The sequence below is a fragment of the Colossoma macropomum genome, unplaced genomic scaffold, assembly GCF_904425465.1.
Source record: "Colossoma macropomum unplaced genomic scaffold, Colossoma_macropomum, whole genome shotgun sequence".
In the NCBI taxonomy this organism is placed as follows: domain Eukaryota; kingdom Metazoa; phylum Chordata; class Actinopteri; order Characiformes; family Serrasalmidae; genus Colossoma; species Colossoma macropomum.
In genome coordinates, this window is record NW_023494789.1 from 5,250,397 (window position 1) to 5,266,363 (window position 15,967).

Below are 15,967 nucleotides of genomic sequence, written 5' to 3' on the forward strand. Positions count from 1 at the left end.
ACGTGGTAGAAGGCCAAACTGTATGACATAAATTATTACATTTTTACTTTAAATCATTTTTTTGTATTAAATTTATAAATGTACTTAATGAGGAAACAGATATTCAGTACTGTGAGATTTTAAAATGTGTATGACTTACATATTTCTAAAGGGATTAGGTATAAAATAATCCATCTGCATAAGAAAAAAATATTAAAAAAAATAAATGAAAAAACAGGAGTTTCCAAAAAAGTTATGAAGTATACAGAGTATACAGAGAAAATCGGGCTCCTAACAACTCTGCAAGATCTGGTAGACCACCAAAACTGACCCCATCAGACCCCATTCATCTTTGAGAGAGAGGAGAAAATCAAGCTGCTTCAGATCTGAAAACATCCACAGGTGTTTCTGTCCATCCTTCCGCTGTGAGAAGGCGGAATCCAGTCCAGATCCTCAGATCCAGTCCAGATCTCAACATCACTGAATGTGTTTGGGGTCACTTAAATTGTGTGAAATAGAAAATGCAACCAACTTCTAAGCCTGAACTTTGGAGGGGTGGAAAAATATCCCTGCAGATTTCTCTAAAAAACAGAAAGACTCCTGAAAGACTGAAAGCTGTAATAAAAGGTAAAGGGTGGACACACTGAATAGTGAAAAAAATTATATTTAATTACTGAGGCCTCTGTGTTATTCTCTCTTAAATCTCTATTTTAATTATCTTAGTATATCTTTGTTGAATAACTTACTTAATGTCTGTTTTGACTGGAAATTAAATAAATAAAGGGTCATCTTTGAGTTTTTCACACCACTGTTTCCTTTACATCTGAGCATGACAAAGGTTAATGATAAACTTTTTAAACTTTTTTATATTTAAGCTTGAACAACACTTATTAGCATTAGAATGTTGTGGTGCTCTTTTAACAGAACGACCCCTAAAGAGTTCATTCATATCTAATCCTTTCTAATTCAGATCCTTTCACCATGGAAGCGTTTCTGATTCAATAAACATCTTTCTGAACTGCGTGCTCAAGAGAACGTTGGGATATCAAACAGTATCTTAATTGCATTCTTAAGTTAAACCAAATCGAAGAGAGTCGACTCAGTAGTTGCTAAAAATCTATGCTATCAGGTTGAAACACACGAGCACGAGAAGTCTCCAAGCGACCATCAAGAACGTTCTCCACATCAGGAATGAAGTGTCTGATTGTATCCTATTCTGTGTGCATAAGCGATGTCAGCTCCAGCACATGTACTTTGCTAATGAAGTGAATGTTGGAAGATGTGTTGTGTAGCTGTGGGATGTTTCGCCCGTGGTGCAAAGTGTACAGAGCTTCTCGATGCGGCTGTCGCTTTGACGTATCAGGGCAGAAGAAATCCACTTAATCTCCTCTTCTTCACTGAACTTTCTGGAGCTTCTTCCAGCGCCATGCACCATTCTGCCACCCACACAAATGGATTCAGGGAAGTTAATGTGTCTTAAGCAGCACTCTCTCTCTCTCACTCTGCCTCTTGCTGTCTCCGATTCCCGCGAAGATTGTTGCAGGTCGGTGTAATGCAGAGTTTTCCGGCTCTGCGTAGTAATTGGATTTTATTAAAGCCAAAAGAAAAAGAAGTTGGCTTGGTGTAAGCTCTTAGGGATAGTCCTGGGCAAAGATGAATTGCCAGTAACAACATAATTCACTCTGAGACTGGCTGGGGGGAAAAAAATACCCATTCAAGTTTAATCTAAATTGAGCGTATTGCACATTTTTCAATATGTACTTTCCTTGAGTTCACTCAGCCTACCCAACAACAGGCAAACTTTTAACCACAGTCACGTATAACTCCACTGGCTGTCGCTATAAAACTGATTCTGTCTTGAAAATATGCTCACCCATATGGCTCTGCCATCCTCAATCTGTGGCAGAACTAAACTCTGAACAACATAAAGAAGCACTCATGCATTAGGCTTCGGTATAGCTTATTATTTGTTCATTAAAACGTAGAAAAACATCAGGCTCAACAGTCTGTGTTTCACAGAGGATCGTTTTAGCACTTAACCCAAAGAAAACACAGCCTAAAGTGAATGCTATGCATAAATGTTCTACATTCCACAAACCTCCAGGAACCACAGCAATGCAGTGGGAATCCTTTGACTAAAACCAAAACCCAAACCCAAACTCAAATAAACCCCTACAGAGAAGTATCGCTGGGCTTTACGCATCTCTGCATGGTCAAGCAACGTTCCTCTTGATTGCTTGGTGCTTGACCTGTCCATGATGGAATCGCTGGCAGTGTTGATTATTAGAAGTTGTCTAGCATGAAACTGCTAACATATGAAACTTGCCACGACTTGAAACTTATTTACATGCTTTTGAAGCTTTTGTTAGTTAGTCATCATTGAGATTTGCTTATATAATATTCAATTATACACCGATCAGGCATAACATTATGACCACCTCCTTGTTTCTACCCTCATTGTCCATTTTATCAGCTCCACTTCACGCCTCTAGTCCTTCATGAGTGGTCACAGAACGCTGCCCACTGGACGCTGTTGGCTGGATATTTTTGGTTGGTGGACTATTCTCAGTCCAGCAGTGACACTGAGGTGTTTAAAACACACACTAACACACCACCACCACGTCAGTGTTACTGCAGTGCTGAGAATGATCCACCACCCAAATAGTACCTGCTCTGTGAGGGTCCATGGGGGTCCTGAACACTGAAGAACAGGGTAAAAGGGGGCTAACAAAGTATGCAGAGAAACAGATGGACTACAGTCTGTAATTGTAGAACTACAAAGTGCTGCTATATAGTAAGTGGAGCTGATAAAATGGACAATGAGTGTAGAAACAGGGAGGTGGTCATAATGTTATGCCTGATCTGTGTAACAAGTAGACATTAAAGTTATAACAGGTCAGTAGAAAGGGAAAGGAGTTCCCAACACTAAGAGTACCCAAACAATGGTAAACACATGACACCAAATAAACCAAGTAAGAAAATAAAGGTATGCTAAAGAATATTCTGTGCAATCAGTGTGTTCTTCCTTCTTTACATTCTTTCTGCTCATCGAATGCCTTTTCTGAAGAGTAGATGCCGCCCTCTAGAGGATGATCTGGTTTTTGAAGCTCCTGTTAAGATCTTTGTGAGGAAGCACGATGGAGTTTCGAATGATGACCTCTGACGGAATGTTCACATTGCAACCTAGGGGGACAAATAATAAACATAACGTTAAACTAATGCCATATAAATGCTGATTATTGGTAGACACCTGGCTGATCATCTCCTGCTGCGGTCTCCAACCATGCTCCTGGAGATCTACCTTCCTAGCCTCCAAGCCTAACTGATCCCACCTGATCCATCTAATTATTGCCTTCAGAAGTCCTTGTTTGGCTGTGTGTGGCAGATTTGAGTTGGAGATGAAACCTGTGGGAAGGATAATCTCCAGGAGGAGCGTTGGCGACCATTGATCTAATGTATGGGTTCAGCTTCTGACCAGCACAGACCTACATCTAGAAGAGCATTGTATCTGGGTGGATGGTAACTGACTAAAAGCAATGGCTCCATCTGCTGGGCTCACGTCCCGTATTACAGCTGATTAAGATTTTCTAAATCCTGTTTGGATGTAGGTGCAGAGCAGGGGTCACCAACTCTCCTCCTAGAGATCTACTTTCCTGCAGGCTTAAGTTCCAACCTGCAGCTAATCATGCTGATCACTGCTGATAACACAGATGGATCAGATCCAGCCAATCGTAGAACGTGTACTACAAGCAGTTCATGAATAATGTGTTTTTATAAATAATTTGAACACAAATGCTGAAAGATTTATAACCCTTTATGAATGAGGCCACAGAAATTTTGAAAAGCTACTCTAAAACAACAATAAATGTTGTGGTGATACGTGACTACGGTGATCACTGACTCTTAATTATTTCAACAGATGGTGTTTAGACGATAGAGTTTATAAGCTGAAAGCTGCTGCATACCCAAGATAGTGATAGAGGGAGTCAAACCCCCATCCCTGAAGAGAGTCTCACTGTCAATTTTAGCATAGGGGTCATTGGGGTTTGGGTCACTTGGCGTCCCCTCCACTCTCGCCCACTTTCCGATTGTACTGTCCCACCCAACGATGCTGTTCAACACACAGCAGTGATCCTGCAACAGGGACAAAGACAAATTATTTGTGAACCATTTATACTTTTAAACCAGACACTTACAAACACCTACCTTGTACTTACAGCAGCCACCTACCTACAAGACTATACAGGCAAATGTATGTGGACACCCTCTTTATTGAGTACAGGTGTTTCAGCCACATGCATTGCTAACAGTTGTATGAAATCAAGCACATAGCCATGCAATCATATTGTGTGTCCCACTTCAGGGGCTGCGTCCTTCGGAGGCTGCATTTGAAGCCCGATTGCGTCACAGCAATGACACTAGGCTGTCCAATTTCGAAGGCTCCTTCATGAGAAATGTGTCCTTCTTTTCCATGGCAACAAAGAATCCATCGGGGTGTATCCTTCGCCAGCCAGGCATTGCGTGCCAGCAAGAATTTGAGAACATGACGGCATCAACAGAGAAGCGAACAGCGGCTAAAGAGCACACTTTTTAAAAAACAAGTAAAAAAAAAACTGAATGGCTGACAATACAAATCTCACCAGTAGCCAGCAGGGAAGCATCTCCAGCTCTAATAAATGAAAATAAATATATATAATCAAAGTTTCTGGCTCCATCTTTAAAGAACTTAAGAAGGGTCTGAGCAGCCTTCGAAGGATCCAGCCCCTGAATCGGGACACACCGATAGATAAACACTGACGGTAGAATGGGTCGCATTGCAGACCCCTTTGACTTAAATGTGGCCCTGTCATAGGATGCCACCCTTGACACAAGATAATTTGTGAAATTTCTGCCCATCCAGACCTGTCCCCGGTCAACCAGTCAGCTGTACTTGCTTCATGACCTTCATGAAATGGGTTTCTATGGCCAAGCAGCTGGACACAAGCCTAAGATCACTATGTGCAATGCACTGGCTGGACACTAGACTTGTGTGGAAATATGTCCTCCGGAGTGATGAATCATGCTGCAATCTGGCAGTCTGATATATGAATCTGGGTTCAGAAGAACTCTATGTGCCAGGATGCACAGTACAAAGAGTAAAGTTTGATGGGGGAGGAAAAATGATCTGGGTCTGTTTTTCAGGGTTTGGTTCCAGTGAAGTGTGATTGTATGCTTCCAACTTTGAGGTACCATTCTGGGGAAGGCCCTTTCCTGTTCCAGCATGACTGAGTCAAGTGAGGTTCATAAAGACATGGTTTGACGAGTTTGGTGTGGAGGAAATTTAGTGGCCTGCACAGAACACTGACCTCAACCCCACTGAACAAATTTGGGATGAACTGGACCAACGATTGAAAGCCAGGCCTTCTCATCCAACATCAAAGCCTGACCTCACAAATGCTCTTTTGACTGAATGGGCACAAATTCCCACAGACACACTCCAAAATCTTGTGGAAAGCCTTCCCTAAAGAGTGGAGGTTGTCATAGCTGCAAAGGGGGGCGAGTCAATACAATTGCCTGTAGTTTTAGAATGAGATGTCCAACATGCATACTTTTGGCCATATAGTGTAGGTTCACTATCTAGGTGTACAATTACAGAGTGTAGCACAACTGTGCGGTCAGCTGCCCTCTACCTCACACATCATTGGTCAGTTAATGAACACAGCACTGCTGTTGCCTAGATATTAATCGGGGGGTGGACCAGTTTCAACACAGTAGTGACACAGGGTAGTGGTATGGTAGTGTGCGTAGTGCTGGTATCAGGCACAGCGGTGTTGCCAGGGTTTTCACACACAAGTGCCACTGACTAAATTGAGAATGACCAATGACAAATTCTGGACTACAATCTCGGTACACCAACAGGGTAGAGCTAAAAGTTGGAGGTTTCTAATAAAGTGGCCTGTCAGTATAGTGGTTTTAGGCCATCTCTAAAGCACCTAAACTTTATCCTTGATTATCTGACTTTAGTTATACTGAGAACTAGAATACAGTGAAACCTGTAGAAACGTTTTACTAATAGAGTGTCAGAATTGAAGCAGACAAAAGTTTCAAAAATTTCAAAAAGAATTTGCTTATTATTCATCTAAATTAAATCTGATTACTATACCTGCAGTGTAGCTCCGTGTAAGACAATGGATTCCCTCAGTCGAACTCCTGCCCCGATTGTTACTCCTTTCCCTATCGAGACATTAGGACCCAGCTGAAGAAACAAAAACACACAGTTATGCAGTCAGGAACATATTCTTTGGTAGTCTTTGATAAGATGCGTTTGTGATGTGATATTCTTACCACAGCGGTGGGTTCAATATTAGCCGTCGGATGGATGAAAACGTCTCCTGAGGGTGGAAAATAAGTATTCATATTCAGTACATCTATATAAAAAAAATCATTACAGGGATGCACCAAAATTTTGGCCACAAAAAACTGTGGGCCAAAAACTGAAAATGATTAAAAATTTCAGAGTCCAAGAGAAAAAACAGCCAAAAACTTTGACCAATAAACAAAAAGTGTTGTTTGTTCCATTCACTCTCCTCACTGTTCAACGCTGACACATTCAGACAGTTTGAGTGGCAGCAGATAAACAGCAAAAAGATCTATTTCATGTTTCTATGAGGGACATTAGACAAGTTATTTATAATCTCTGTTCATGTTGAGTATCCAGATGAGGTGCAAGACCCAGGAACTTCTTTATGTCTTTAAGAAACACAACATCCTGTTTGATACACAGAACAGAACAGAACAACAGAAGCAAAAAAAAAGTTTTAAAATGACCAAAAATTCATAAACGACAGTGTCAGCGACAAATTGCAAAGTATAACTAAAAATCAGGGAATACGTTGCCTTGGATGAACAACTGTTGTTTCTATTGTTAGTAGTAGTGGTAGTAGTTGTAGTAATAGTAGTAGTAGTGTTAGTAGTAGTAGTAGTAGTAGTTGTAGTTGTAGTAGATGTAGTAGTAGTGTTAGTAGTAGTGGTAGTAGTAGTGTTAGTAGTAGTGGTAGTAGAAGTAGTTGTAGTAGTAGTTGTAGTGGTAGTAGTAGTGTTAGTAGTTTCTTAGTAGTAGTTGTAGTAGTAATGGTAGTAGTAGTAGCAGTAGTAGTAGTTGTAGTAGTAGTGTAGTAGTAGTGTTAGTAGTTTCCTAGTAGTAGTAGTAGTTGTTGTTGTTGTTGTAGTAGTAGTGGTGGTAGTAGTAGTAGTAGTAGTAGTAGTAGTAGTAGTAGTGTAGTAGTAGTTGTAGTTGTAGTAGATGTAGTAGTAGTGTTAGTGGTAGTAGTAGTGTTAGTAGTAGTAGAAGTAGTTGTAGTAGTAGTAGTAGTAGTAGTAGTAGTAGTGTTAGTGGTAGTAGTAGTGTTAGTAGTAGTGGTAGTAGTGGTAGTAGTAGTGTTAGTAGTAGTGGTAGTAGAAGTAGTTGTAGTAGTGGTAGTAGTAGTGGTAGTGGTAGTAGTAGTGGTAGTAGTAGTAGTTAGTAGTTGTAGTGGTAGTAGTAGTAGTAGTAGTAATGGTGGTAGTAGTAATAGTAGTAGTGGTAGTGGTAGTAGTAGTAGTAGTAGTTGTTGTTGTAGTAGTAGTAGTGGAAGTAGTAGTAGTAGTAGTGGTAGTGGTAGTAGTAGTGGTAGTAGTAGTAGTAGTAGTTATAGTAGTAGTTGTAGTGGTAGTAGCAGTAGTAGTAGTAGTAATGGTGGTAGTAGTAATAGTAGTAGTGGTAGTAGTAGTAGTAGTTGTTGTTGTAGTAGTAGTGGAAGTAGTAGTAGTAGTAGTGGTAGTGGTAGTAATAGTAGTAGTAGTTGTTGTAGTGGTAGTAGTAGTAGTAGTTGTTGTAGTGGTAGGTAGTAGTGGTAGTGGTGGTAGTAGTGGTAGTAGTAGTAGTAGTGGTAGTGGTAGTAATAGTAATAGTAGTAGTAATTGTAGTGGTACCTATTATTTTTGGGCCTCCTTCTTGCTTTGTGGCCAGTCTTTCTGGATGGGTCTCATGATACCGATTCAGGTACAAACGACTGGCATATATTGCTGACCTGTCAATCAAATTTTATCATATAATTGGTCACACACTTGCAATTAATGCTGAAAGAGATAAAGAAAGAGAGAAATAGAACGTCTGAGAGAAAGAGAGAGAGAATGTGTGTGTCTGTTTTCCTCGTATACCCTGCAGATTTAATCTGGCTCCAAAAGTGCTGTGTTTTGTAGACATAGAGTTGTTTCTGTGATGCCAGCTTTGTAAAGATGTCCTGCTCCAAACGGATCACTTCTGACAGCCTTCCACATGGAGGATCCTCTCTGTGCACACAGATCGACACAGTTTAAAGTCCGATTCAGGATCAGAATCCATCCACACTGATACAAAGACACTCCAGCACTTAGCATTGGAATTATCAGAGTCATAACACAACCAAAAAGAGTTGTTTGGTGTGACATGGTTCAGTGTGGAGAAACTGATAGACACTGATGTCTTCACAGTGGTGGTGATAGGAACCAAAGGTCACAATGTCTACTACACAAATATAGCCATTTTATTTACTGTCCAAAATGACCAGTAAGCCTACATGTGTCTTCTGAGTTTATAGGTAATTTCATAAAATATGTTTTAGGCCCAATGTTCTTTTAAAACTATCATAAACCAATGTCTCCAATGGCACCAGACAGCGGATTTGTAGCTATTTCATGTATGTGTACTTTCTGTGAGGGAGCTTTTAGAGGCATTAAACTCTTCAGACGTCTGGTTCCTATCACCACCACAGTGAACACACCAAACCCCTCTGAATGACTTTTTTTACAACCCAACAATTTAATTATGCAGAACATTTGAAAGATCAAGGGAATGTCCCTTTAATGTTAATGTATGTTAATATAACAAGATTTTATTCCAGGTAATATCTCATTCAATGTCTACTTAATGAAAATAACACGTTTCTGTTTGAATTGCATATAAAAAATGGAGTTACAGGCGTTTGATATGACAGCGACGCTATAAAACTTACTGGAGTCTTTCTTCTTGATTCCTCTGAAATACTGTTCCAATGTGGCTGAAAATCTCAGGTGTGAATAAGTAAATGCCGCAGTTGATAATGTCACTTACGAAAGTGCTGGGCTTCTCCACAAAATGAAGCACCTGTAGGATAAATAATAAAATAAATAAATAAATAAATATGTTTGGTTTAAATGTTTTTAAATTGTGAAAACAGTGTCAATATTCAATGTACCTCATTTGTTTGCTGATTTTCCACAATGCACCCATAGTTCAGTGACTGTTTTCTGTTAGCCTGTGTGAGAGTGTGAAACAATAACATTACAATTCCAAAGGCTTAATACATACATATATTTACAGTACTGTGCAAATGTGATAGACCACCCTTCATTTATTGAATTTTCAGGCAAAAGAGCCATTAAGGAGAGGTTATTAATTTTTTCAGAAGATATTTCTGGACATTACATATAAGATAATCCACTTGCATAGGGACGAGGAAAGTTAAAGGAAAAAATAAGTGAAGTTTCCACAACTTGAGTTTAAATATGATATGGATGATATGTACAACATATGGAGAAATCTTCTCACAACTGTGCAGGACCTGGTAGACCAGCAAAACTGTCACCATCAGATAAACAGTACTTTGAGAGAGAGGAGAAAATCAAGCTCCACTTTTGCTTCAGATCTGAAAAATCCACAGATGTTTCTGTCCTTCCTTCCACTGTGAGAAGACAACTCAGCGCTATGGGTGGGAAAAGATGTGTAGCTGTCAAGAAGCCCTTACTGAGAAAAGGACAGTGGCGGACGAGGTACACAAATCATGTACTTGAGTTAAAGTAGAGATACCCAAGGTAAATATTACTCCAGTAAAAGCAGAAGTTCCTCCCTTTAGACCTCCACTTGAGTAGAAGTACAGAAAGTATTTGCCTTCAAATGTACTTAAGTATCGAAAGTAAAAGTACTAAAAGATTAATTATGATTTTAATGTCTTATTACCATTTTTGTAACAAGGCTCTGCTTCATTAACTCATTTTAGGTGAAAATACTCCAGTGTCACTCTTGGTAAACCAGTCTTTTAATAGAGTCATTAATTAGTGACGCTGACGTCTATTAAAATGATCATAAGCACAAAATACTGAAGGCAAACAATTTCCATCAGGTAGAACTGAGTGGCTCTGAAATCACTTTTTGCAAACAAGTAAAGTTTCAGTTTAACATAACTGAATGTATTTGGGATTATTTGGATCACAAAGAAGCAGAAAATGCAACCAACATCATGACTGAACTTTGGAGGGGTGGAAAAATGTGCCTGCATATTCCAGAGAAGAATGGAAGTTGTAATAAATGCAGAGTGGACACACTAAACACTGAAAAAAGCAATATTATATTTAGTTGCTGAAGCTTCTGTGTAATTTTCTGTTAAATATATGTTTTCTGCTTTTTCCTCCACTGTAAAATCGATAACTCATACTTATTGGATGATTTGACTGGCAATTAAATAAAAGAAGTGCGGTCTTCGACATTTGCACAGTACTGAATGATACAGTCTCATTATTTCACTCTCTATAATGTGTCTGTGGGTGTTTTACCGTGGTGCCCAGAATGATTCCGCAGTGGGAGCCTTCGCGCTGGCGGTGAAATCGGAGCATGTCCTCCAGAGGGAATTCAGAGCACACGTCAGCGTTCATCAGGAAGAACGCAGCCGGCCCTCCGGACAGGATCTGGTCTCGGAAATGATAAATCCCACCCCCCGTGCCTAAAGCAGCAAACTCCTGCAGGTATCTAAACATAAAGTCATCCAAAGACATCAAGATGGAGAGGATTAACACATAGGCTGCTTGTTTGTCTGTCTCCTTGATGCTTATCCTTTATTTTACCTAAACAGAATCCAAACAGGTCTAACAGAGTCTAAATAGAACTAATCTAAATGGAATCTTTTTACCAAAAGCGCCTGACGCAAAGCAAAGTCACAGGTCAAGCCAAACATGGCAATAAGACAGTACATCACTAAGGACAACTGACTTTTTTGACATGGGTAACATCAAGTGCAATAATACTAGCACTGTCAGTATCGACTATATATGTCATTATATTTATAATTATATATTATATTCATAAGTAATCTAGTAAAGATAATAAAGAGTAATCTAGTGACAATTAATCAACAATATTTTTTCATATTTTTCTGGCCAAACAATTAAAATGAACAATAACATACTATAAAGAGCATTTTAAAAGAAAAGCTTTCATCTTATCACAAGCCATTTATCAGTGTGTATATATGTGTGTATGTGTGTGTATATACATATATATATACACACACACACAGTCATGTGCAAAAGTTTGGGTACCTCTGGTATAATGATCTGTTGACTTTCTAAGTGAAAATAAGTGAACACATCCTCTACAGAGAACACAGTTCTTCCTATTTTAAAATTACAATTACTGTTTATGTTTTTATATTTCACGTTGGACAGCAACAATACTTCACAAAATATTTGATATATATAAACTCACAGATTACTCAAACCAAAATAATTGAAATATTACTGGAGGAGCCTGTTAGTCTGTTAGCTGTCTGCCGAGCTGTTCAGCCTAAACCTGTTAAACATAATATATTCATATATACTTTTATTTTATATACATGCAACAGCAACAAATTTCACTTTATGCATGCAATTAGTAACTACAAAAATATGTGTACTTGTGTATCCTGCTGGTGTGGGTCACCTCTTTGTAAATTTGCTCAACATGGCTTTATAAGCAGATTCCATGTTTTTAATTCACTTATATAACTATCCACTACATTTTCAAAGTTAATTCATCGAGAATGTAAATTGTTATAATTAATTTTTTAATTAAGTAATTCATTTCTATCAAGTATCATGACAGTCCTAAAGAATGCAGTAGTGTGTTAATAAAAATGTAGGATTATTCTGTATTCTTACCTGATTGAGATTTTAAACTCTTGCTGGGCTGAAGCTAAGAAGCGGTTAAGCTCCTCGTTTGGCTGGTAAAACCCAATCAGGATGATCTCTTTCATATCAGGAACCTGTTGGAGAGGAGCAGCTAATATTTACAAAGTCCTACTGTTAATTACAGGTCAGCACTGCATCATCATTTCACACAGGCAGAATGAAGTGAAGGCAGAATGCAGTTGTTCCAGTAGACCTATTATTCCTCAGTAGGCTGTGATAATACGCTGTCATGAAAGTACTTCAAACAGCTTTCTTTCCTTACCTTGGCACAGGCTTCTATGTGATGTTGGACCATGGGGACACCAGCCACGGGGAACAGAGGTTTGGGCACCTCGAATGACAAGGGGCGGAACCGAGTTCCTGACGAAAATATAATCAGTGTTTCATCATTAATTTTTCACTTAGACACTGAATAGTAAGAGGATAAGCAGCCATGAATCTAAATGTAATCCATGTAGGTCGATTAAGGTATTATAGAGCATCAAGGCATTTAGGATTCTATGTTATTATGGGACAGTTTGTTAAAGGGCCAATATCTTACAAATTTCTCATAATTCATTTTTCCCTTGAGGTCCACTTACACAATTTCTTTAGATTTATTTTTTCCAATCTCTGTTCATCCATTAGAATAAAACAGGCTGTTTTTGTTACTGTGCCTTTAAGACTAATATCTGTGAATAGACTGTGTCTCATTTAAAAGCAGTCTAGTCTGAAACATTCCTTATAACTTCCATGTTAATGGGCAGTAATAAACTGCTGTAGATGGAATATGTAGATATATGGAAATGGTTGGTTTTTGTGACATCACAAAAATTAGTCAATTCAAAAGAGTTAAAAAAAAAATCAAAAGAGGCTGTTTTGCTGCTTTGTTTCCATATCTGGACCACGTGGACTGAGGAGTAAATCGTGCATATTAATAATAATATAATGTATATAAATCTATATCTATAAAGTATCTTTACATATAACATTAAACTCCATTATAGCTAAAATCTAGGCCCTTTAAATGGTATCATGTAACACTATGTTATGTGATAATATAAGATATGCGTGTAATGACAAAGCCTATTTATAGTACCTCCATTTACTCATTCAGAAAGAATCTACTAGTGAGCATCAGCTTAAGCTGAAATGAACGAGAGTCTTAAAGTCACCTATTACCTCACTGCCCATTATACCTGTATCCACCCTTCGGACATAACTGCTCCTTAATTTTAAAGTATCCATTGTTTTACTTATTACTGTAGCGACCTGCCCTATGTTTCACTCTATGCCAATGCTACAGTACATTCATTCTTGTCTTTATGGTGGACCCCTGCCCCATACCATTAATGCTAGAGGGCATGGGTTTGGACTGTGCTCATCCACAGAGAGTGTGCTGTACCGTACTGTACAGTACGTGCTGACTGATCACTCACAGTCCAAAACACAACCAGTATTTTCGCATATTAAAACACTACAAAGCTGCTCATGGAAGTGCCTTAATTTTAAGAATGTCATTTTTTTTTTTTTGCATAATTAAGCTGTTAGGATGTAAACAAGTTATTCAGAGTGGGTTGATGTGAAAAGTGCCATTTTAGAGAAATCTGTCAAGTCAATGGTGGTGATAGGAACCAAACGTCTGAAGAGTTTAATGCCACCCAAAGCTCCCTCAGAAAACTATTACATGAAATAGCTACAAATATGTTATACCCAAAACATTGTTTTAAGATGGCAAAAACTGTACCTAAAGATTTATTTTTTTTAGATTTACCACTATTTTACTATTAAGAAAACCCCTACATGTGTAGGTTCACTGGTCATTTTAAGTAGCAAATAATAAGGCTGTATTTGTTTTGTAGACATTGTGACCTCTGGTTCCTATCACCACCGCTGTAAAGAAATATGAGTCTGTATGTTTGTCTGCAGTGAACCACTTCACATCCAACCACTCTAAATGTTCACATCTCAACAGAATTATTCAGACATTTTGATAAATTGGTGGAATTTCCCGTTAAAAGGAAGTTCACTCTTTTTCATTTCAAAATTCAGGTTAAGCTGTTAGGATGTAAACAAGTCATTCAAAGTGGATTAGTGTGAATTGCGCCATTCTAGAGAAACCAGCCAAGTCACAATAGTTCACAGTGGTGGTGATAGGAACCAGACGCTATAAGCGTAATGCCCAAAACATTATTTTCAGAAAGTTTTGACATAAGGTTTTTGGCTTGCGGAGATCCTGGGCATTCCAAGGCAAAATAGTGCCTAAAGTTTTTGTCTTTTTTTCAGATTTATGTCACTATTATACCATTATGAAAATGACCCATACACACATTTAGGTTCACTGCTCATTTTGGGTGCCAAATAAAATGGCTATATTTGTGTTGTAGACATGGTGACACCTGGTTCCTATCACCACCACTGTGAAGAAATCTGAGTCTATATATCTCTACAATTAATCATTTCACATCAAACCACACTGAATGACTCGGTTTACATCTTAACGATGAAATAATGCTGACATTTTGATAAAACGGTGCCCTTTTAAAGGGGTCATTACATGATAACCTAAGGAACCTAAGGCTATAGTGACCAAAATCTCAGAAAACGAAGTGACAGCTAACTTAACGAGAACAGGTGCAGCCACTCTTGTATTCCTGTCAGACTGACTCTGGGTAACAGATAAGCACCTTCTCTTCACCCTGACCATCCATTAAGGCCACTGCTACTGCAGAATCTGAAAAAAACTGTGGGCGGTTTAAATGTGACTTTTATACTCCGTCAAATTCCCGTGTAGCTCTGACTGACTGTGTCATCCATTCACAGCGTCTTGAGCGCCACGTCATCTCGAGGCGGTCAGTTGTTATTAAGTTAAAACTTTATCATCTCTCCCATCATAATTTCAGTGATATGTCAGGTGTAAAACACACATTCAGCCTCGCACAAACTCACAAACCACCTCACCTTTCTGAGGACCCCCAATGAGGACGACTGCCTTCAACATCTTCAGATTAGTTCCAGTCAGTATTAAAGAAGAGCTCAAATAACGACACGACTATTAACGCAGCTCTTCTGTCTTCTGTCACCTCCAGTAGGACGGCCTGTACTCCGTATACGTGCTAAATGGTGGGCACTGCTTAAAAATCTTGTTTAAGTTAAAAATGTAGCTTTTATAAACGCCACTTCCAGATTCATTGATACTGCAACAGTATCGTATCCAGTCCAATAATGCGGAAGTTTGCTTACTATAGTGTCTCCCAATCAGAGCAGCGGCTGAGTCCCAAATGGCTCCCTATTGGACAGCGAGTGCGCTGTTTGGATGGCGAAGCATTGGTTTCGTCGCGGGTGAAGTGCACTATGTAGGGAGTAGGGAGGCGTTCGGGACTGAGCCGGCATCTCCTTTAAACACGCCCACAAAGACTTTTGTGCAAGTCAACGCCCTCTGCTGGAATCTGGAAACACTTGATTTTTTTATATTTATTTTAAACTCTGTATAAATAATCATGTAATCATGGGGTAAATCAACGGTAAATGTACAGCTCCAATTACATCCTGGAGAAATTAAACACAAATATTATTATTATTGTTAATACTACTACTACTACTAGTACTACTACTAATAATAATAATAATGACCAGTATGTAAGTCATATATGTATATGATCTATGTTACTCAATGCAGTGCTCTATTAATGTAATTTAACAGAGGAGATGTCTTTTTGCTTTTACGTTCTGTTGTATTTTTAACAAGGAATTATAAATAATTTCAGGTAATTTCAGAATAGCCTAAAATTAGGCACTGATGCTATGCCTCTCTATTTGTATGTATGACATTTGCTTAGTATAGATAATAGTTTCATAACCTCATTTATTCTACTAGAATTAATATGATAGTTTAGGGACAACACCATCATCTCATTTATAGAAAAAAAATTGAGTAGGAAAAGGAAAATAATTGAAACTTCCTTCCAAAATTCCTAAAAGAAAATGTAGGTACAAAATAAGTGAGCGATAGATTCCAGCCAAATGGCAAAAA

The 15,967-nt window shown here is 38.6% G+C and overlaps 1 protein-coding gene across 1 annotated transcript; it reads right to left on the reverse strand.

The window, feature by feature from the left end:
- Positions 1-2,735: 2,735 nt before the first annotated feature.
- Positions 2,736-15,179, reverse strand: gmppab (GDP-mannose pyrophosphorylase Ab). Its single transcript, XM_036569490.1, has 12 exons — positions 14,896-15,179; positions 12,218-12,315; positions 11,926-12,029; positions 10,567-10,759; positions 9,213-9,272; positions 8,991-9,121; positions 8,158-8,289; positions 7,930-8,027; positions 6,304-6,350; positions 6,122-6,214; positions 3,945-4,113; positions 2,736-3,162 (listed from the first exon to the last, which is right to left on the reverse strand). The coding sequence occupies exons 1-12, from the start codon at positions 14,933-14,935 to the stop codon at positions 3,062-3,064; spliced, it is 1,266 nt and encodes a 421-aa protein (XP_036425383.1). The 5' UTR covers positions 14,936-15,179; the 3' UTR covers positions 2,736-3,061.
- Positions 15,180-15,967: the final 788 nt, after the last annotated feature.

Excerpts from the sequence above, each read along its gene's own strand:
- gmppab (XM_036569490.1), bottom strand. The coding sequence starts at position 14,935 with ATGTTGAAGGCAGTCGTCCTCATTGGGGGTCCTCAGAAAG. Across the intron at positions 10,760-11,925 it reads GAGTTTAAAATCTCAATCAG|ATACCTGCAGGAGTTTGCTG; the intron begins GTAAGAATACAG and ends CTTTATGTTTAG. Across the intron at positions 4,114-6,121 it reads TACACGGAGCTACACTGCAG|GATCACTGCTGTGTGTTGAA; the intron begins GTATAGTAATCA and ends TCCCTGTTGCAG.